Below are 24,342 nucleotides of genomic sequence, written 5' to 3' on the forward strand. Positions count from 1 at the left end.
AATGTCTTTATTTTTTCTTAATTGATTTTACTGAATAATATAGTTCTATTTTGTTTCAAGTTACCGTAGTCCTTAGACTTCTTTTTATAAATTCTCCAGCAATGTTATATGGAATGTCACAGTGAGGCCTTATCTCTAGTTAAAGTGTTGGGAATGGAGAAGAATTTTGCAAATGAGAAAAGAAGATTAGATGTAAGACAACAGGCACGGAAAGTACATTTCTCTGTTAAGTCCAATAGATGGTTCTGGGTTCCAGCCCATGTGGGACCATAAACTCAGTACTACCATTTTTTGTTGTTGTTGTTGTTGTTGCTAAGGGAACTAAAAAATATGTACTTTTATGTAAAAGTACAGATTTTTAAAAATACTGTGGAAGCCTGAATAACAAATGTTTATTTACAGTCTTTGATAATAGTAAGACAGAGAAAAGTTCTCTCTCTATCCAAATAAGTCATATAATGTCAGATCATGTCAACACAAACCAAATTGAAAATAGCAATTAAGTCACCAGTATAGAGAACAGTTCTCCAAGCTTTTTAGAATGAGTGCAGTGACTTCCCCTAACTGCTTTGATTTCAGACATACTTTTGAGACAGAATTTTGAGACCCAGTTGCCCACATCTTTCTTCAGATTTTTGCAGTTCAGATTAATCCCATTGTGTTGGGCACTTGATATGGTTATTGAAAAGGATTAAAAATGCCCAATAACTTACTTTGTAAATTCTAATTATACTTCTTAAATGATTAGAATGAGAAGTATTTCAAGAAATTGCAAAAGATACTTTAATGTAAAGGTTGATGAATTATATACTATAGCTCGGTGAGTGAAAAGAGTGAAGTAAATATGGTAGATAAAAAGAAAAACATTAATGGCATGGCACTCATATGCTTATGGTCTATCTTTTGGAATAAATTTCTTATAATTCTTATTTTTCCCAGGGGACCTTACTGAGATTTGTGATATATTTGTGCTAACCTTCCAAGGGTTACCAGCAGCAAAATCAAAATATGGCTCTAAACTATTTCTCCATATCATATTATCCCACTATTTATAGATATTTTATTGTAGTCTTACAGTAAGATTTTTATATGCAGGCAAAATTTAACTAGTGACTTACTACTCCTTATTATACCTACTAATAGAGCAAATGAGAGCAGTGAGCCCATTGTGCTGAACTGATTTGAGTTCAAATTAGGCAGAAACCTCACTGGCTTCAAAAAGATACCCTTGTCAAGGCATCAGCAAACTATGGCTCAAACCCGCACAGACCATCCTTCCTAAAGAAGGGTCAGGACACTGAAGAATATGAGCTATCGTGTTAACAAGAGAGCAAATCTCATTTTGATACAAAGCTGGCAATTGTACTTAGCTTAGTTTATTCTCTCATCTCATAATTTCACATTCACAAGTCTCCGCTAATTCCAAAAATACTGATAGCATTTATCTGCAGAGTAAAAATGTGATGAAAATTAATGCTTGAGTGATTATAAAGAAACATACCAAAATTAGGTCAATATTTTTAGAATGTTTATATGCTTAAGTTTCAGTATAGCTAAATTTTTGTGTTTTTGTTTTTGTTAAGTCACATATGAATTGATTTCTCAGTTAATGTTTAAATATTTAGTTGGCGGGTAATTACCCATTTTGATCTCAAATGCAGTTCTTGGTTGCCTTGTTTGAATAGTATTTCAACATGTGGTTCTATTCTTTTGTGAGAAAATTGGAACACAGACATTTATTTACATCCAGCAGTCCTCATAGAAAGGCTGTGAATTATCACAACTCAATAGGCTCTTTTGCAAGTTGTTTGTACAAAACACAGGAAATACAAAAACATTGCCAATTATTTTCTTAATGTTAAATTGTATAACCAACAAAGAGGTGAAATTTTATCATTATTCCAAAGCTATAGGCTTTTATATTTTTAACACTTGCAGGGTGCTTTAACATGAAATATTAGGGAGCAAGTATATAAGCAATTTCAACAATATTTAATGGATCAATGACTGTTTAGAATTCTGAGACTTGAAAATAATGACTTTTTAAAATATTTTAAAATTTATTTTAGAGAGAGAAGAGGGGCAGAGGGAGAGGGAACCTCAAGAAGACTCGCCACTGAGCGCGGAGCCCAACATGGGGCTCCATCCTATGACCCTGAGATCCTGACCTGAGCTGAAATCAAGAGGGGCTTAACCAACTGAGCTACCTGGGGAACCCTGAAAATAATGACCCTGATTATTGTTTTTTACTCTTGGCAGAATTTATGATTTCTGAATAAAATGAGTTAGCAATGTGACAAACATGTGAATATATAAAACTAGACATTTTAAAATCATTTTTTTTAAAGATTTTATTTACTTATTTGACAGAGAGAGAGAGACAGCCAGCGAGAGAGGGAACACAGGCAGGGGGAGTGGGAGAGGAAGAAGCAGGCTCCCAGCACAGGAGCCTGATGTGGGTCTCGATCCCAGGACCCTGGGATCATGCCCTGAGTCGAAGGCAGATGCTTAACAACTGAGTCACCCAGGCACCCCATAAAATCATTTTTTAAAACATTATTTATTTGAGAGAGAGTGAGAGAGAGAGAACGTGAGCAGAGGGAGTGGCAGAGGGAGAAGCAGACTCCCTGCTGAGCAGGGAGCCTGAAGCTGGGCTAGATCCTGGGGCTCTAGGATTATGACCTAGCTGAAGGCAGATGCTTAACCAACTGAGCCACCCAGGCGCCCCTTAAAATCATTTTTGTGCTGAATTTTAATTTTAGCTTCTTCTTTAATGCGGTTTTTGTCTTCTCCCTCTTTAACCACTAACTGGAAGTCCACTTTGTCTGTCTTTTCTTTTTTTAAGATTTTATTTATTTATTTGACAGAGAAAGCACACAAGCAGGGGGAGCGGCAGGTGGAGGGAAAAGCAGGCTCCCTGCAGAGCAAGGAGCCTGATGTAGGACTCCGTCCCAGGACCCTAGGATCATGACCTGAGCCGAAGGCAGACCCTTAACCTACTGAGCCACCCAGGTGCCCCAAGGTCCACATTTTCATATGGTTAAGCTAATAAGTAAATAAAAACGGAACACAGATAAGGAAAATTTTGGAAGCTCCCAAATCACAAATTTAAATTTTAATGAAACCTGGAATTGCTAGTCTCATCCCTTTCAGTTAAATATTTTTCATCTGATGTCTCTTCTTAAAACCCCTGTGACCACTGCAGCTGCTATAAAATCTTCACTGCAGTGTGGGATGGAAAAAACATAGATCAACATGCTCTTCCAACATGGCTTCCAGACTGACACCAACGTCCTCTTCTGAGAATCATCTCATGAACGCTTTGGGAGAACAGAACTTAAAAATGCCTACTGTGAAAAATGAATGTCATTAAAAAATACATATCTTCTTGATTTTCAAAGTTCATTTTTAGTATTTTAAAGATTCTACAAGTCCTGCATTAAAGTTGATATATTTCATTTAAAAGTTAAATTAGCATTTCCTAAAATCATTTGATTTCGAAACTTTTCATTGAATTAAAGTAGTATCTCATGGAATGAGCGTTGGCAAACTGTCTATTGTAACTAATTCTTGGTAAATTTATCTGTTGTAACCAATTCATGTTACCAATGCTTATACACCAAGTGCTGAGGCCAGAAAAAAATGCAAAACACATGATATCTTTTCTAAATAATTCATAATCTAATGCGATATAGAGATACATAAATAATTCTAGTAAAATATGTTTTAATTCTCTTTGATAAGACTGTGGGTGTCAAGGTATTGTTTGGGGTGGTAGGAATTAAGTCAAATTTTAGTTATATAAAAATATGAAATATTTATACATTAAGTTTTCACATGAAATCAGGAATTATTTTCAACAAATCAAAATATGGCCAAATCATGTACCTACCTGTCTCTATATTTAAAAACTAACATACTCTATAAACATTTTAGGTGGTCATACTTTGAAGTTTTTCTAGTAGGACTCATTATTTTGTTTTATTGGTTATAAGAACTCACTAGTACACCTTTGGGAACATGTATTTGAGGCCTGAAATTAATTTAATAAATTGAACCTGAAATTTAGAAAATTTGATTTTTCTTCCGTTAAAATTGATCATTGTCTTTTAATGAAGTACTGCTTTGATCTAGGGCTTCTGAAATGTAAACAAAGTACTTTCAGAACACAAACAAACCAATTAATTCCAGTTGGGTGATTGGTGAAGATTCATTGAGTCTACATATATAAATCTAATTCCTCTGAGAAGCTGTATTATTGACATATTTTATATAATTTTTTCAAAAGAAGAGACATAAATATTATGGCTACTTCTGAGTAAGGCTTCAAACAAATTCCTAAATACTATTTAGGGGTATTTATCTGCTTCCCTTTGTTTTATACCTGGTCCCCTTGATTTATATCTGAAATCATTATATTAAATCCTAAATCCAATATGAATATTGCATGGGAAGTGTTGATCTAGATTGAGAATAAAGAAGAATGTAATAAATTCAGAAGTGAGGTATTGAGAATCCAAGTTCTGGTATTGTGCAAGAATAAGTGGGAGTGAGCAGTGAAGTATAAGGAGAAAGTCGACTCATAGGGCATATGGAACAGCAGTTGGTAATTTGAAGTAGGTAGTCTGTGAAGGAGATCCAGGCCAATGGGGCATTTAGACAGAGCTAAAGAGTAAGCATCCAGGTGAACATGGAGCTGGAGCTTGAGTATGAGGCTGCTTGAATGTGAGGTCCAGACAAGAGATACAGCTTTGGGCACCATTAAAGCCTTATGTTGAAATACAGAATATCTTTGCTTCATCTTAAAATTGTCATTCTTCGGAAAGGCTAGAGAAGCCACCTCTCCTCCAAGAAAAGGTTATAATAAGAGTAATAAATGCAACATTAAGAAGCATAGAATGTTCAAATGACTATGAGTTGATACATTTCTCTACCATCCTTATTTGTAATGAATGACCTAATATTTCTTAAAAAAAATAGAGAAAACATGAAGTCGCTTTTTTTTTTTAATGGCAGTTAGAAAGAATGGATTACTCGGCATTGAATTTTGTCCATTAGAGTGAGTGTAATAAAGCTGGGACCCAAAAATTTACAGTGCTTGATTATATACATAAAAGTAGGATAGAGAATGCTAAAAATACATAGTGGTATATTAGATAATTCATATTTTGACCTATTTATTTTGCATCTTTGTTGATTCTGCAGATTTTACCTATGACAAACTGTCAATTCAACTCTTGCATTAAGAGACATGTATTTTTCATGATATTGTTTCATATGGCAGTATGTTGGATATCAGTCCTTTCAAGTAATCAAACTGCATTGAATAGAGTCATAAACAAAAAAGCAACAATAATTTACTCACATTGTTAGCTTTCCCTCTGATGCATACATATTGTTTGCAATCATTTGAACAGTATAATACATTCTTATTTTGATGAAGAGAAAGTAAAAATTACACTTTTAGACTTTTAGACTTGGTAAGTAAATAAAAAATGCTCATGTAATAGTGTTTTGAATTATCACAACAAAGAGTGTGTTATACCAAAATAATACTAGTCCTACGCCATATTTTAAGCTTTAGAAGCATCAGATTTTTCAATACATAAGACATTTGGTACTAAAGTGATCAAATGTCTGGTTAGAGTTGAAGCATTGAGAGAATTCTCATCTGAGCACTGAACTACCAAAGAACCAGACCTGTTAAACAGGGCTGATAAAGTGAGCTCTTCATACAGACACCATAATGCTATCATGATGGGAAAACAGGCAATATTTATTAATCAAGACTTACAAGTTAATATTCTTATAGCTATACAAGTAAGTTTCCTCAAAAAGAGATTGAACTGAAGTCTGTCCAATTGAAATGAATCAAGGATATTATGATAAAATTAGGCATTTGTGGTTGAGCAATTTGGTATTATCTAAGTGCAACTGTGAGTTCGCCCTAAAAGAGTAAACAGTTTCTCTGCTGGGAAAATAGAGATTTTATTACAAAGTGGTTTTGACATAAGCCTCGATGAGCTCCTTAAATTCATAATGTTTCTCGAAATCTAACCTTAATTCGGGATATAATGATCTACGTGGTGACATAAGTTAATTTTATTCATGTCACAATTGGTAGTGATGGGAAAATAAGGAAATACTGACAGTAACCACAGCCACAAGCTATTAATTTTAATGGAAATAGTGGCCTATGTTACCATGACCCAGGGCAGAATTTCACAGTAGGCATGAAATATACATATATCAGCATTTATCTTTTCTTCCTAAATATATGCACATTTATTATAATATACTTTAAACGTTTATTTGTAGAGTTTTTGTGTTTATTTTTTGAAATTGAATTAAAGAAATTTGACAATCCGATGGAATTTAATATATGCTGAGAACAAATTGGAACTTAAACATAAACTGTAAGTAAGTTCAGAGTGCTCAGATGTGTCCTGAAATTCTTTGTGTCTAGAGACAGAGACAATTTGTAAAACGCAAAGTTATCTATTAGCATTGCATATTTTTGTAATAGCACATTTTGTCTTTTTTGTTTGTTTTTTCACTGTTTTCCACTTTAGAAAGCATTTAGTGGCTTACATTTGTCATTGTTTGTGGCTGGTTTTGTTGATATTTTCCTGATCAATTTGTAAAGAATTATGTCTGTTTCTTTGGAAAACATGCAGTATGATAAACAACTGTTTCAAATATTGCAAGATACCAGTTTTAATCAAAATTGAACTTAGCCAGTCACCACTACTGAATCAAAAGTTTGAAGGGATATTAAAAAGATTGTCTGGCATCTTCAATCTAGTGTGTTTCTAAGTGCTTTTAATAGAGAGATCTAGAATTTTTTTTTTTTTTGTCCTTCTTTCTTTTTCGGTAATTTGTTAAGTAATAACTTCAGCAATATGGAGCTATACAATTTCCTGGAATGGTTACTTCTGTCACATTGCATCACGTGTCTGATGTAATCAGTATTTTCTGAGAGAAGTTCAGTATAAGAATTGGACTATTAACAATTATCATTTTTATTTCTGAGGCCGCTATGTATCATGCAACAAGATCATCAATCTTTATAGAAAATCTATTTTTTTATTCCCAGTAGAATCAAATTCCCTAAGGTAGTATAGTTAAAGTTACTTCCACTTAAGAGAAGATATACATATTTAATATATATTTATATATATAATATCTATTTTTAAAAGACAAAAGTTGTGAAAATATTCTGTGATTTAGAATATTTTATTCCATCAGTTGCAAATCAGAGACTTTTTTAAAAAATTATTTTGATGTAGGGGCACCTGGGTGGCTCACTCATTAGAGCAGCTGACTCTTGGTTTCAGCTCAGGTCATGATTTCAGGGTCCTGAGATCGAGCCCCGGATAGGGCTCCTCACTCAGCAGGGGGTCTGCTTGAGAGTCTGTCTCCCTCTCCATCTGCCCCTCCTCCCCCTTGAACTCTCTCTCTCTTTCTCTCTCTAAAATAAATAAATCAAAAGAAAAAAAGATTAAAAAATTATTTTGATGTAGTAAGACAAATATTGTACTGGGAGACACACAGGTTGGTTTTGCTATTTCTCTGAAGTGTAGGCAAGCTTCCAAGAGAACTCACAAAGTGGCACTTGGCGTGGCAAATTCACATGACCCAGGGACAGGTCATCAATATTTTTTCTGTTTCAGAAGAAAGCAAACTGAGGTAGTATACTAGAACACTGTAAGTCATGAGAACATGTGTGGCATTGACCAGCACATCTTTCTAACAAAGGAAGGAGTATTAATTACACGCTGTGGCACAGCAAATTACTTCATGGTTTACAATATTCATTATCTCACAGCTTCTGTATGTGAAGAATTGGGGAATTGCTTAGTTGGGTCATCTGCTTTGAGGTCTCTCCCAGCCTACAATTAGGTGTTAGAAGGGACTGCAGTCATCTCTAGACTCAACTGAGGCAGGATTCACTTCCAAGCTTATTCATGTGGCTGTTGGCATGCCTCCCGTCCTCAAGGGTGTTGGAGTGAGAGCCTCAGTTCCCTTGTTGGCTACTGGCCAGAGACCACCATCCGTTCTTTGCCACAAGGACTTTCCAAAGGGCAATTCAGTACATGGCAACCTGCTTCAGCAGATCAAGCAAATGAAAAGATCCAGGAAGAGTGTCTGCCAGCAGGATAAACATCAGTTGTTTATACCCTAATCTTGGAAGTGATTTTCCTTCACTTTTGCCATATTCTTTCTCTTCATTAGAAGCAAGGACTTAGATACAGTCCACACTTAAAGGAGACAGGTATCACACGAAGATGAGAATATCAGGAGACGAGGAGCATTACGGGCTATCTTAGAGGATTCCTACCAAAGTGGCTATGCAGAAAATAAAATCGTCAAATTATCTGGCAAGAGTGGGATTGGAACAAGGAGTATTATATAATCAAATATTCTATGGACTCAAGATTATATGTACAGGTAGACCAGATGTGCACATCAGTCTCTGAAGGGAATCTCATTCCTGGTTGGTGCTTTCATGGGCATTTGCAAAATCTGCCAGATTAACTGATTTCTCTAGGCTACCTTTCTGGACAAATCCTCTTGATTCTCGTATTCTTTCTTCAGATGTGATCATTCTGTCAACACATTTCCTTGCCTGTTTGCTAGTCTGTCTCCTTATTATAACTTTACTCTTCTCTGGGCTGATCCCTTGTGGGTTAATTTTAAAATTGAGTGCACAGAGGGCTACCTTATTTAATAATTCTTATATAACATGTTACTGTTCTTAGCCATATACTGTCTACACAACAGTTGAGGATTCCATTAGATAAGATATAAAGAAAAGCTATTCTCCACAAAAGTGTCATTTCTTTAGTTGCAGCAGTTATCATATTTATTTTAAAAGTTTGAGGCCATTTCATGGGGGTTTGTCATTTGTCGAGTTTAGCACTAGACCAGTATTTAGGGTCAGCATTGGATAAATGTGTTAAATAAAGCTCTAGAGATTTAGAACTTTATTCCCCTACAGGTACTTCCCTAAACAAATATAACTTTATTAAAATTGCTCATTTAGTCATGATAGAGAAAATGAAAAAAAATGGAAAATGGAAAAAAATAGAAAATGCTAATATTTTAAAAGAAAGATGATTTTTTTCCCTCCAAAATTAAAAGCAAACAACCAGGCTCTGTAAGAGCCGCTCTTCTAATTGTCACCTTTGGTTTTTTCCCCCCAGAGATAACACATAAGTTTATTCTGAAAACAATTTATTCATTGAGGATTTTGACTGTTTCTTGCAATTCTGAAGAATACAAATGCTTGGTTCAAAAGATCCGTTTCCCTTTCCTGCGATATTTTGTTTTATCAAATAAGGCATCACTTTTTTCTATGTTCTGTTTTAATTAGGCATAATACATAGTTTATCCATTCATCATTCAGGTTCAGATATGCCTTCAAATGATTATTTCCTTACATACCTGTGTCTTAGTCTTCTTTATTCCAGAAATGAATAGAAGAATGGAGAAAGTAATGAGAGATTTTTACTGTGCTTTACTTTGCTGAAGTTGGGAGGTCTCACCTTCCAATCAGGACAAGGTAACCTGAGTACAGAGCACCCCATTCTCACTTGCTGGTGCATTAACCACTGTGATGGTTTCCCACTTCTTACTAATGAATGCTTAATTAGAACACACGCGCACACACGCGCACACGCGCGCACACGCGCACACGCGCACACACACGCACACACACATGCTTTACCAAAGTAGACCCACCAGCAATATAATTTTTCTTTGTTTACAGAAACAAAACAAAACTTTAAAGAGGTCTGTGTTCTGCTTTTTTGCTTGTTTTTGATAAACTTTTAAAAGATAACTTGTGTTTCAAACACAGATCATCAGAACAGTACTTTCCGTATATCAACAAATGCACATTAGCATACAGAGTCCTAACTAACTAACTAACAGGTAATACAGTTAAGCAGACTTCATAAACTTTACAATTGTAAGTTTACCATCAAAACAAAATGGACCAATCGACCAGAATCCAGCTTATGTCCACACCCTCAGTCCAGTAAGTTTCATGAAACTGAACCTGGTCTTTTTGGAGAATTCTGTTAAGAAAAATCACTAGGCATCATCTTACTATCTAATACTTGAATAGGGCTTCTCAAAAGCCTTGTTGTTAAGTAGACAACATTTACTATGAGAACACTGTCCGCGTAATCAGTGAAACAGTATATGTGGCTAGTGGAGAGTGTATATCCTCAATGAGTTATTAATAAATACCTGATATTGGTGAAATATGAAAACTTTATACCATTAGGCAAATTATTCTATTTTTAACTTGTATTTGAAAGAAAACCATACTCACAGAAAAATTCAAAAAACGATTAAAACTTTCATATGTCCTTTATCAGGATTCATCTATTATTAATATTTTGTTCCCATGTGCTCTACTATTATTACTATCTGCATAGTATTTTCTGAAGCATTTGAGCATAAGTTGTATAAATCGTGGCCCTTCACCTGCTATATTTACCCATACATATTTCAGGGGGCATTTACTAAAAACAAGGATGTTCTCTTAGACATAAACACTGTGTATTTATCAGCTCAGTAAATATTTCATTGTCAAAGTACTCTTATTTAATCTGACATCGAAATTCTAATTTTGTAATTGGACCCAATCATGTCCCTTATAGCATTTTTATAGCATTACTGAATCCAAATGAGTATCACATGTTATATTTAGTTGCCCTTTCTCTTTAGTCTCCTTGATCTTGAGCTCTTCCTTGGACTTTAAAAAATTTATAAAGTTGACATTTGGGAGAATACAGTCTTAATAGAGTGTTCATCATTTTGCATCTGATGTTTCCGCATGATTCAGCTCAGGTCATATCTTCTAGGCCTGCATACCACCCACACGAGATTGTGTTTTTCTGAAGGTATACATTCAGGGGCACACAATATCCATCTTCCCCTCACTTTGTGATGTTAGTTTGATAGCTCCTTCTATATATTTTTATTGAGCACTTGCCAGATTCCAGGCAATGATCAAGGAACTGGTAATACACGAAACCAATAGTATGTTATCTGCTCTTAAGTTTATTATAGACAGACTTTAATTAATGTCTCTAGGATAGTGAAGCTTTTTAAGTGTTGGCATAGTGAAAGCAACTTGGGGGGACAAACGTTTGAATCCTATGTCACGTAGTTGTGACAACACTCAGGTTCTAGTGATACGACGTATGGGATCCAAACTCTGTCTCCATGAGTATAGACTGCTTATTCATGATTAAAACATTTGTCAGAGGACTAATTTCTTAACATGAAGTATAGAATAGCCGGTTCCCTGTTGCATAGATAAATAGTAGACAGTTGATGATGTTGATTTTTTTGAATCAGTTTTGCTTGGTTGTGGTCATGGAGATAAGGTTTTAAGAACAAGGAGTTCCTAAATAGATATCAGTTCATAGAACCACGGGGTCCAGATTTCTACCCCAACTGGGAAAGATTCTTGAGTTACAGAATAAAAGATCTTCAGTACCCAATAAAGCAGGATTATCTTAATCTTTGGTAGTAAAATCCTCTTTGCCCACAGAGAGCATCAACATCATCATTGAGCCTAAAATGCAGGCAAAGGGCCTCTTCTTTAAGATACTGACAACAAGAATGTCACTTCTCAGAGGAACTGAGATATTTTAAGCTGATCTAGCCATTTGGGAAAAGTATTTTGCCTAGGGCTGGAGTGGACTAATTCCACGCCAGCTGAGATTAACCACGACTATCTGCAGATCTTCAAATGCCTTCCCTGAACATTCTTCAGTCCGGCTTTCATTACTGGTTGTCTATTTAGTGTCCCATTTAGGAAGGTTGTTGTGATTAGACCAGCTTGCCCAGTGATGACCCTTTCTAGCCACACAATACCTACAGTCCAGTTCCACCTGCTTCAAATTCTCCAACTGTCAAAGTTTGGGTGTCTCCTCGATTCGGGTGCGTCCAAAGTCTGATATAAAGTCCCTTCACAGGGAGTTTCACTTTTATCATTTTTGGCTAAAGCTTAGTTACCTTTCAATGTGCATATCCTCACTTTAGATGATCTTCCAAGAACATGTTTTAAACTAGACTGTGTTCTGTCATTTACTTTCCTCTTTGAAGGCAACTGAAAAATTTATAAAAGCAGTTTTTGATGATACTTTTTTGTCTTCACTGTTAACCAGAACAGATTTACTTCATACTAGCCTTTTAGTAAATGTGATATTACCTGCTCTGATTTCCAATAAGCTGAGCCATATTGTTCCATTAGGTAACCCATTACCTACTGCTTGTACTAGTATATTTGGCTTATACAGATGGAATACACTTGTTGCAGGGCTCTTGTCTACACAGCATGCCCACTCTCTAGAAGAGCACCAGGTGCTTATGCAGAAAGCACACAAAAGGCATCCGGGGTCTAGTCCTCTCTCTCACTTTGCCCAACTCTGTGGGCATCAGCTTCTGTAACTACAGCCCTAAGTGACATGAAACTCAAACTCCGTTGCAACTTTTCCAGTTTTTACTTTTTAAATATCTTTGAACACAACCTTGAATATAATTTCTGGAAATCACTTAGACAGTTATTAGCTGCATTTCATGAGAAGAAATGATATTTACTCAGAATCCTCTTATAAAAGGGCCTGTGCTGAACATCAATCTCTCTTAAAATATTTCTCATGTTAAATGTAGACTTTGTGTCTCTGCCTCTTTGCTTTAGCGGTTGCAGAATGTTCTTACTCTAAATATAAAATTATAAAAAAAAGAAGAAACAATATTTTCTTTAATTAGCTTCTTCCTTTGGGGGTTTTAGAAGAGGGGTTATGACTTGACAAAGATCCTTCCCATCTGTTCCTGTTTGTTTGCTTTTATTTTGACTTCCTCTCCTTGTCTTATCAAATATCACATGAATCATTAACATTTGTTTTCATCACTTGTTTTGGTTTCTCTTACTTCACATGATTAAGACATTATGTCAAGAGAGGCTCAAGGCTAATATTAAACTAATATTCTTTAAGTAAATATTAAACTTTCTGGATATATGATCTTATATGTTTGCCCTTGGTTATGTTAATATTTTCCTCAGCTCTGGAGTAGTGAGATGTGCACATACAACTGTTTTGTGAAAGCAGCAAATTTTGTTAGATTACAGGTGTCTGGGTATCAATTTTGAACAAATGGATGCCAGTTTTAATAAAGCTACTTCCTAACAGGAAATGTAATTTGTTAAGCCCTTTGTGCAAAAGACATGTTAGAGATCCGTGTGGATGTTTGCAAGGGAGTTCTATTCAAAACTAGAATATACATCTATTTGCATATTGTGTGATACCTTTCACTAACATACTCCCTTATTGATGATTTTACATAGTTTTCATACAATGAAAGAATTGGATTTCTGGTGTCATCCAACTAAGCAAGTTGAAATTGTTTTCCAATTTGTATGCTGTCTTCTAATATAAAAATCTTGTTATGTAATGTGATTGTTATTGAACAAATTTCATTAGTTTTAAAAATAAATGATCGAACTATTCAATACTGTAGTTTTTAAGTATATATGGAATGAAAGCTAAATTCTATATCTGTCTATATGTATTAGACATTGCCAATTACTACTTATAATGATACCAGCAAAAGCATTGCATTAAAAAAGCACATTGCATCAAAACAGTAAAATTAATACATGAACACAAAACAAACCAAAGTTGGAAATTTTGTGAAAGATTCCCTATTTCTTCCTCCTTAGCCACAGCAAATAATATACTATACACATACAATACATGTAAAGGTCCTATCTGAGGGTCAACTTTATTTATTTATTTATTTATTTAAAGAGAGAGAGAGAGAGAGAGAGGGAGCCAGGGAGGGACAGAAGGAAAGGGAGACAGAATCCTAAAGCAGGTTCCACTCCCAGAGTGGAGCCCAATGACCTGAGCTGAAATCAAGAATCCGACCCTTAACTGACTGAGCCACCACTGGCTTCAACTTTAATATTAAAATCTGAGATCTGTTTTTACAAGGAATTTTAAAAAATTTTAACTCATTATCTATAGATCTAAATCTACATAGTAACAGTAAGTATCTTACAAAAATTTACACCTGCAATAAACTATTCCATGATCTAGATACTTTCTTATATACCAAATTATAGCTGTAAGCATCAAATCACAGTGAACTTTGGAACTATTAGGAATTTGTAATTTAAATAGTTTCATTCACTCCCTACTCCCAAATGCTTTTAATTAGAACAGGCTTTTTAATTAAGTACTCCCATGCACAAAGTGTAGCTTGATGATTTTTCTGTCATATCAACCTCCCATACAAAAGCAAATAATCATAGTGTTAAAGGAAGATAATTTCTCTGAAACCAAACCATCAGAATTCTAGTTCTCCTTTCAATTTACTCAGTTGAAAGTCTGCATACTAAAAGAAAGACCCCGTCTGGGGGAAGAGAGCGAGGAATCGATCCACAAGGCAGGCCGGCTGATGGGACTGAAAGTCAAGCTCTTACTTCTACAAGTCAGAGGCATCGCATTTCCTCTGCTGAGAGTCCAATTATTTTTTAAAGGAAAGCGACATAATGGAATGGATGAGAACTTTGGATTCACACAAATATCAAATCCCTGCACTTTTATTTGCTAGATCTGTGAAATTGTGCAAGATACTTAAGTTTTTCAAGCTTAATAGCCTACTTTTAAAAGGCACTAAGAAGGGGTACCTGGGTGGCTCAGTCGGTAAAGCATCTACCTTGGCTCAGGTCATGATCCTGGGGTCCTGGGATTGAGTCCCTTGTCTGGCTCCCTGTTGCGCAGGGAGTCTGCCTTTCCTTCTGCCTCTGCACACTCCACCCCACCCCACCCTGCCACTCCGGCTCTCTTTCTCTCCGTCAAATAAATAAATAAAATCTTTAAGAAAAAATAAAAGGCACTAAGAAGACCTGTTTTGTTGAGTTGATGGGAAATTTAGGCTTAAAATCTATGAAGTGCCTTGAACACAAGTGCTGAGAAAATATTAGCTATACTAATCATCATTGCCTTTATTGCCAATTGACTTGATCTTAAAGAAAAACTCTCATCCATTTGAGATAGCAAGAAATGATTGTTTGGTAAACCTGGCCCAGCATCAGGAAGAAATAGAAAACATAATTTTCTGTGGTCAACACGTGCAGAAAGAAAGAAATACAATCTGAGAAAGAGTGGATAGGTGTGAGATTATCTAGTTAGAAGGTAAGTATGCTGCAGAAAGGGCCGCCCTTAAAACAAAATATATAAATGAGACCTCTGAGCTTTCAGCTGCAAGCAACACACGTCCGAATGACAAAGTCGGAGCCAGGGGGGACTCCAGGGATTGTAATGACCTTCATTCTGTAGTTGGTTTTTGTAGGGCCTTCTCAATGGCCCCATGGCTTTGATTGCTGTTGGAAGACTCAAGGAAGGGGAGTATTGAAACCACTATTATATGACATAAAAACAGAGCTCAGTTTGAATTATGGGCCCATATATCTTTCCTAGCACCCTTGCCATTCAGCTTTCACTCAGGTGCTTTGTTATCAGAAGCCTGAGATAAACCTGCAGGCCCGTCCTTCAGAGGACTATTGTTAGCTCTCCGGCTGCACACATATGGGGCTATTTGCTGTGGATTAAGGGACCAATATAACTTCTCTGGAACAATATAAAATTAGTTAAATTTTTTTTCCTTACAGGCTTTGCATCATCCGAAAGTATGTTTCAATAAAGATGACAAAATTATAGAGTAGAATTGATTTGAAAGTTAGGCTTTGTAGTCAAAAAGAGAGGGAGTTACTCTCCAGGGTCTGTCTCTGCCTGGTATATATCTGCTTCCAGTTAATTCTAAGGCAGATAATCTCTGATGCCTAAGTATTATTTAATCACAGAAATGCCTTAACTGTAGCAGGTGGGATCTATTTTATAGCTGGCATCTTTAATGCTTGATGCGTTTGTCCATCTGTTAGGAACATTAGTCAAAAATGCAAGGAGACATTTATTAAAAGTGGAATTATGGTAGATCAGATACTGAGCACATAAACATAATGTATATAATTTTTATAAATGTATTTTGTATGTGATCTACGGTGAAGATGCTTACAAAATAATTATTGTTATATTTTTTAACAAATATAGTTTCACTTGAAAATCTAGTTTCAGGGTGGCTCAAGTTGATTAAGCTTTTGACTTGATTTCGGCTCAGGTCATGATATGGTGGTAAGATTGAGCCCCGTATAGGGCTCCCTGTTGGATGTGGAGCCTGCTTAAGAGTCTCTCCCCTCCTCTCCCTTTGTCCCTCCCCCCTCTAAAAATAAAATAAAATAAAATAAAATAAAATAAAATAAAATAAAATAAAATTTAGTTTCAGATAGAATTTAAAATTTCTAGCATGCTAAAGATAATTATTTTTGTTATGTAAGCATATTAATTCATTTCTCCAAAAGTTTAATATTTCAGACCGTGTTAAACTTTTAAAGCAAGCATCATGCTCAGCACTGTCATTCTAATACTGATGGGAAAAGAGATACGGCTGCTGCTTCCGTGGTTCTCGACCATGTATGTAGTCGGCTCCCCAGATATAACTTCAACGTGAGACAAGTATTATGGAGTTAATTTCCAGGATGCTTGTATTGGAGAATAAGTAGGAGCTCTCTATCTAGAGAAGTTCCATAGAAGGGAGCAGAAAAGTAAGCAAGGAAGGAGGAGGTACTTTTCTTCTAGATTTCTAAAAGGAAGAACAGGGCTTATACTCCAACACAGTACAGAACTTAGTGTGTCCTAGAGAGCCAGGGTCATGGACTAGGGAGGGTGGTAATAGATAAGATTAGAGACCAAAATACTATATCAAATTATGTAGTACCTGGTAGGCCTTGGTGAAGAATTTGGCTAGTGAATCTCTTAGAACAAGTATTTCTACTTAATAAATTATTTTTTATACCCACTCTTTGCTACTAGAATCTTTCTAGTAGGTTGCAGACATCGCAGAAGATTCAAAAACTATTTTTTCAAGATTTTATTTTTTTCTTCTTTAATGTGCAAAGATTTTTTTAAAAATCACAATGAGCCCTGGAATGTTAATATTGAGTAAATACTTTTCCATAGATATTGTGAAGGAATTTAAATTTGGGGAAAGTTAAGAATGTCTCTTGCCCCACTGTGTAATGCTAGGAAACATTGCCTTTTTTTTTTTTAAAGTAAGAATGGAAATGATACTCTCAACATAACTGACTGCATAGAAGAAATAATAAGACAGTTGAAAGGAGAGAGAAATAGGGATGAAGTAATTAAGGGCTAAGAATTAAAAACTTTGGTAAAAATATAGTGCTCCTTCGGTTGTTTCTGAATCCTTTATTACTAGATTTTTCTAAAATGTATGTTGCCTTACGTAGTAAAAATCATTAGGATCAAAGTTATCTCTAAAAAGGTTCACTTTTTAGCCACATGGTACAAAGTATATGAATGACTGAAATTTTAGCTTATTTTTTAAATTCCAAGTTAATTAGGTTCATTTACAAAGTGAATAATCGAAACTCCTGCTAAGCTGAAACTAGATAGTTATATTTATATATCTATATCATAATCTATAGTGAGAAAAATAATAGTTTTGTCCCACTAGTGGGTGTAATCAAGCCAAGCAAACAGAAGAAATCAGACCATGTTCCGTGCAAAAACGATAAATATTTCATAATATGTTAATATGGTACTGTCATATCCTTTCTTAGAAATTTTCATCAAAATGTTATGGCTTTGATATGGGTATTTGATTAATACCTGATTTAGGAAATTCTTATCTTTATTGAATATTAACAATGGCTACTTCTAAGCCATAGTAATATTTAGTATTAATGAAATTATTGTTACCAGCCAGGAAGTAAAATGTTTTTAGACAACATATCCAGGGTGATTATCCAGCATAGTTTTGTATGCCTTTAAGTCATTGTTCAAAAATAGAGTTCAGTTGGATTAATATATTTTCATTGATGAAACTCAGATTATACCATATATCCAAGGGTGTATACCACTCATGGGGAACAGATAGTCATTGTCATTATTAGATGTTTCATATATTAAAAATAATGATGATGATTATTGAACTGGGAAGCTAAGGATGTTTAGAGACTTTTAGTAAATGTTATTAATAAAGCCAAACTGGATTAATTTTACAGAGGCAACCAATACTTGATACACCTTATTAGAAGTTAGCTGGTATGAGACTAATCTCATGGACATTCCTTTTCATGTTGTTGAAGGCAAAAGATGGATTTTGGCTGTTAATAATAAGTTAAATATATATTTTATTTATTTCAATATATACTTTGTATAAATCTCACAAAACGTGTCTCTGATTCATTCATTCATTTAACCCATATTTATTGAACATGTACTAGGTTCTTAGGATATATCAATGAGCAAAACAGAGTTCTGTGACATCTTAGAGGTAATATTCCAACTGTACAATTTGGGCTAAAATCAAACATAATAGGAATGTAAATTTTGGGCATGACAATATTTATTTCTATGAAGTAATAAACGGTTCAACATTAGTTTTAAGTTCCTTACTAATTACTGTGTCTACTACAGATTATGTGAAAGCATTCAATTAGCTTAATGTTGAAGGTGAGATCTGCACATATTTAGAGGATATTTTTCTATTTCCTGGATTTATTGTAGGTTATTTCTCTTTCCTTATATTTTAACACTATCGGTCAACTATCAGTCATTTTGCAAACATTTACATGGCAATATTCATTCTTAGAAATGCTTGGAAAAATTTCCTTTTCTTATTACCTTCTACTGTAGATCTTATAACTTGGAATTTAGATATATTTTATAGAAGTATATCCAGAGTTTAGCCCACACCACAAAGTTGGCAGCTTAAAGAGTGCTACATTTGAGAAATGAGCTTACATTTTATTTTGTTTTTCCTCTGGATTTTTAATTTCCCATTTCTTATTTCTGCTTCATTCAAATGGGATTATTGAATGTGTCCAGTATTTGATTTGCTTTTCTTTTTCACATAACCATGGGTTTCTCAATTGGTTAAAGTTGAGTAATATATTTCCATCTTAACATTTAATTGTTTGGTTAATTTCACTTCAAGAAGGAAAGACTGTATAGTTCATTGATAGTGATGAAATAACCTAGGTGGCTTTCATATAAATAGCAACAAATGTGCACAATAGTTACATTACATGGTATATTTAACAACACTGCTAAGGAGTAAGATGGGAGCTCAGTCTTGCGCGATGGAGATACACCTGAGTGCATTCAGAGAAAATTTGGTTCTGCAAGCTTGGAGGAAGTAATTGTCATTCAACAGAAATCGACTAGCTTTGCATATCAGCAACACCCACACACATACTCTTATCTGTTTTCTGAGTGCTCCCGAACTGATATCAAAATAGCAAATATATATTTATGAGAACTAGAAATTCTGTATTCTTTTTGGTCGCATAAACTCAGTGTAATTATGAAATTAACTTTGAGAATATGTGAAAAATGTTACTTCCTAAACAAGTGAAGGTAGAAGAAAATCCACCAATTTTGTATCAGGCTACTTAGTTTTTATATCACATTTGTCCCCCAAATGTCATGAAATTAATTATTTTTTATTGTTCATTTTTAGATGGAAGACTGTATTTGAAAACTACTGTCATGTACTGAATTTTTCCTGTTGAAGAAATCCATGTTATAGTAAAGAACTTTGCAGACATTCGTCATTGGAAAGTTCGGAAAAAAATAAAGTCCTTTTAAGGGAACTTCCTCAATTTTGTGTATTAATGTTCTTTCAAAGTTTAAATATTCTACGAAAAAAAAAGTTTCCTCCATTGATTTTCACCTGTGGTTCATACCAGAGACCTGAGAATGTTTGTAAATGTACAGGTATCCAACTTCTTACAGTTAAAAACTGCAACTTTGCTGCTGGACACTTGTATACAGAGTTAAAGGCAGGTCTGAGTAAGGCCTCGCTTTGTTTTTTTAATGGAATGAACCATTTTCCTCCTCTGAAAATTCTGTATCTGAGCACATCAAGAGACTCTTGTACCAGTGGTCACCCAGACTTACAGAATTATGTCCTCCAGAAACCAGCAAGAACACTTGGAAATGAACTTGTAGGGGGCATAGAGGATTCCTAAAAAAACAAAACAAACAAACAAACAAAAAAAACAAAAACAAAAAAAAAATAAATAACACAAAAAAACAAAAAAAATCAATAAATCAAAGAGTAATATTCTATTACATTCGATTTTAAACTAATTGTGGGTTTTCTCCTGAAGATTTTTTTTCACATACTTCCAAAAGACCAACAAATGGCTGTTGACAACAACCCAGTGAAATAACATTTTGCGTATCTGAAAAGAAGCATTGACTCTAAGCCAAAAGGTTTTGCTGAAGGTCTTTTTTCTTAAAAAAAAAAATAAATAAATGTAACATGTTTTCATTCCAAACTGGTAGTGGCATATAGAATTTAAAATAATAATGATGCTTCTTATTCAAACTGTTGGTCACATGTACAGTATAGAAACATAAAACATACAAGGAAGGTATTATGTATGCAGTAGTATACTAGAGTTTAGGAAAATGAGAATTTTAGAAAATATGTTTTGTCACCCTGTTAGTCAGAAAGACACCTTTCTGGTTTTAACGCATGCAGGCATGTAAATATTTGTCCGGAGTCACAGTATTAATGAATGAGATCTTAAGCATCTGGTGACGTCAGAACTCTGTGTCAGCCACTTTTATTTGTATATTGAACCCTAGTTAGTGCCCCAAACTGCACTATTGAGAATGGATTGTGGCTGAACAGTAAATCAAAACACCAGAACTATTTTTATATGTTAATGTCATATTATGTTAATGTTGCTGAAAAACAAAACCTAACAAACCCTTGATGTATCAGTCCAATACCATGTAGCGCTGAGTGATAAAGTTAAACTGTGTTGTGCTTCCCCCCCGGTCAGAGGGAAGGGTGCCTATGTGTTATTTTCACTGTCTTTTTGAAAGTTACAGTATGTGTTTTCACTTTTGTGCAGATAACTGGAAGTAAAGCTGCAAACAGTGCTTATTAGACACTGAAGTTACCTTCTCTTTGTTTTGACTAATCTGGAGTTACATCTTTAAAGACTGATATTATGAACCAGTACAGTCGCTGTGCATTTTATGATTTGCTGTCATGTTAAAATTTTATGATCATAACATTATTTATTACCATGAATAGCAAAATCCTTAATGTCCAAGAAAACTCGCTTAAAAATGTTTAAAGATAGTTCTGATTCGGTATTAATTATTTGGTTAAGAGAAGAAATGAACATTATAGATACTCTGGCACTAAGCTTCTATAGTTTTTAGGTCTTCCTTGCAATACTGGAACATATTTCTTTTGTGTAGTTCGCTATTAACCAGCTAAGTCCATTTTTTACTACAATAAAAAAGTTATATATACAGTTCCTATTTTAGCTTGCTGGAAAGGGAGCAGTATTTTTATTTAAAATACTGTTAGTAAATGCTCTGTAGAAACTTGGTTTTCGAGGCATCGTTCTTCCAGACCCATCTTTTGTTGTTGGAGCACAAGAGATTCTATTCCTTGTCGTATGTATTTCTTGCTTTTCCCTGTGTGCAGTCTTTAAAGGATTACGACACTTAAAATTAGAGGGACTTGTGGCAAGCTTTTGAATCATACATTTTTTAAAAGATTTTTTAAAAAGCCTACAACTTACCGAAGTAGTAGAATCAGACATCGCTCTGCTCCTTGCATAGAGTCCCCTGTTCAGTAGGTTAAATAGTTTTAAAATGCAGACTTTCAAGACCTTTGAGAATGCTTTAGTGTTTGGTTTGATATTAAAGGAATTCTAGCAAGGATTAAAGAAAGAAGCTATCAGCTATATGTTAAGAGAGAATCTTACTAACATGTTGTAAATATTACAATTCATGAAATGTTATTTTAAGTCTGTAACTTAAGTTTTTTCTCCTTTTTTAGTTATACAGGTTGGTTTGAAATTTGTTTTTGTTTGGGTTTTTTTTTTTTTGGTATAAACAAGTAAAATTGTGCCCATTTTATGGTTTCCATGCTTTGTAATCCTAAAAATATTAATGTCTAGTTGTTCTGTCTTATAACCACATTTGCGCTCTATGCAAGCCCTTGGAACAGAACATACTCATCTTCGTGTAGGACCTATGAAAATTGTCTATTTTTATCTATATATTTAAAGTTTTCTAAAAATGAGAAAAGGTTATTACGAATTTTGTTGTACAAAATCTGTACAAAAATCTGTTTTTACATCATAATGCAAGAATTGGAAATTTTTCTATGGTAGCCTAGTTCTTTGAGCCTGGTTTCAATGTGAGAACCACGTTTACTGTTGTTGTATTTAATTTTCTTTTTTCTTTTCAACAATCTCCTAATAAAACTGTCTGAAATCTCCCTGTGACTTTATTTACAGTTCGTCTTTATTAAATTTTGTGAAATGCATAGCATTGAAGGAATATTTACTTTCTAATGGGAGGCATCTAAAAACAACATAAGTCAGCTCTTTGCAATGCGAGGGGAACAATGCTCAATGATTTTATTTAACATGCAACTGCTTCTATCTCTAATATGAATTACTGTGCTGAAAAACATCATAAAAGCACACTCTGTAGTTATTGTTTAACAAGCAGATTTTCCATATTTTGTTTCTTGCCAGCTAAGCAAACTGCCCACATATACATGATTTATTTATGTACATTTCTCAGTTTATGAAGCTGTTATTTGTACCCTTTTCCTTTATATTCTTATATTCCCATGATTCTTATTTCACAAAGCTTTGTGCTGAATAATGTAAAGTAGACATGTTGATGGAACAAAATATATTAGTCCCATATCTATAAGAGTGTAGATTTGTAACTCTAACTTAGTGTTTTGCTTTCATTCTCTATCATTGGAAAAAATACCTTTAGAAACTTTGATATTCCAATATCTTTTAATAATATATACACGTTTTAATCAATCCAAAATGCTGCATCTGAAGAAATATTGGGTTACTATCTCTGTGAATATTCTAAACATTCCCAAGAGGATGGAAAATGGATTTTTTTCTGTCAAAAGAAATTATTTCATGAATTAACAAGATATGATTTTTCCCTAATAAAAGCTTAAAATGTTTATGTGACCATTACAAACACATTTTTGTCTTCTGTCTTCATATGTTTATGTCAGTAAGACTTGTACTAGAATATCATACAATCTTTGGATGTTAGTGGAATTTGGTAATGATTTGAGGTTTTCTCCCTGTGTGTTCTCATTGGGACTAGCAAATTTATAATATGAACAAAAGCTATTTATTGCCAGATGAGAGTAAATTACCAATAAAAGTTATATGGATTGCATTTTTACAATACGGGAAGTAGAGATGTTAATAGAATTAAAACGTTATTGTAAATGGCGTTGTAAAAAATACCACTTTTCCTCATGTGTAGGCTAGGTGCTAACATTTATCTTTAATATGTACAACTGGTATATAAAAGCTCAACTGATCCTCATTTATTCATTTAAACGGATTCATTAATAAAGCGTCTATTCTGCACAAAGCACCGTGCTAGATGTTGTAATGACTCAAGTGGAAAACTTAGCTGCTGTCCCAGAGGAGCTGGTAATTTTGTTGGAATAGGAAATTTTACTTCCAGCAAGAAAAGATTCATTGAGCATCTTTTAATGTGTAGTGGACATGGAGCTGGTATTAAGAGGGCACTGACTTAGACACCTTCCCAAGAAGGGGTACTAGCGACCTGTTTTGCCTTCTAGAGAATAATACGACATGTTTTGTGGGTTAAACAATTGTGTAGGGATTGCGAAAAGGGATGGATATATTTTCCTCTAAGTAAAACACTATACCAGGTGTTCTTTTCATGATAATTTTCATTTATTTCAATCAGATCATTTCATCAGATCATTTGTCTTACCAATGCTCACCAACTTTATTTTAAGGTAAGTAGCCTGTTTAATCACCATATATATATATATATATATATATATATATATATATATATATATATATAAATATAATAAAATATATAAAATCCAAATCAAATCAGTCACAGATTCCTACTATGTTGGGACTTTTGAGGTTAGTTGTAATACTCAATTCTTATGACCTAGCATCTATAGGTCCACAGTAAAATGGCCTCAGTTGCTTCGAACACAGAGCATAAATGCCTAAATGCCAAAAGAGTTCATTGGGTAATGAGTGGCATTTGTCGTAGCAGCATCGTTTGTATTTATAGGTGATTTTGAGTTGAACCATTGGATCAATGGGGACTTCTTTGGTTGGTGTAACCAAAACTGACTCCTGCTAATGGT

The 24,342-nt window shown here is 34.3% G+C and overlaps 1 protein-coding gene across 2 annotated transcripts in view; it reads left to right on the plus strand.

The window, feature by feature from the left end:
- The window catches only part of DACH1 (dachshund family transcription factor 1), a 412,079-nt gene extending 389,651 nt beyond the window's left edge, over positions 1–22,428 (plus strand). The window contains exon 10 of one of the 2 annotated variants that reach the window (XM_045811060.2): positions 1–16,364. This exon is cut by the window's left edge and continues 12,482 nt beyond it. Coding sequence is in view for 1 of the 2 variants with exons in the window: in XM_045811061.2 (XP_045667017.2) it covers positions 19,633–19,670 (38 nt within the window). In the remaining variant the exon portion in view is untranslated. Of the gene's footprint in view, positions 16,365–19,632 lie in introns of those variants that run through there. The other variant, XM_045811061.2, reaches the window with a different exon arrangement.
- The last annotated feature ends 1,914 nt before the right edge of the window (positions 22,429–24,342 follow it).

Source organism: Ursus americanus, chromosome 10 (genome assembly GCF_024610735.1).
Source record: "Ursus americanus isolate L20-20 chromosome 10, mUrsAme1.1.p, whole genome shotgun sequence".
Classification (NCBI taxonomy): Eukaryota; Metazoa; Chordata; class Mammalia; order Carnivora; family Ursidae; genus Ursus; species Ursus americanus.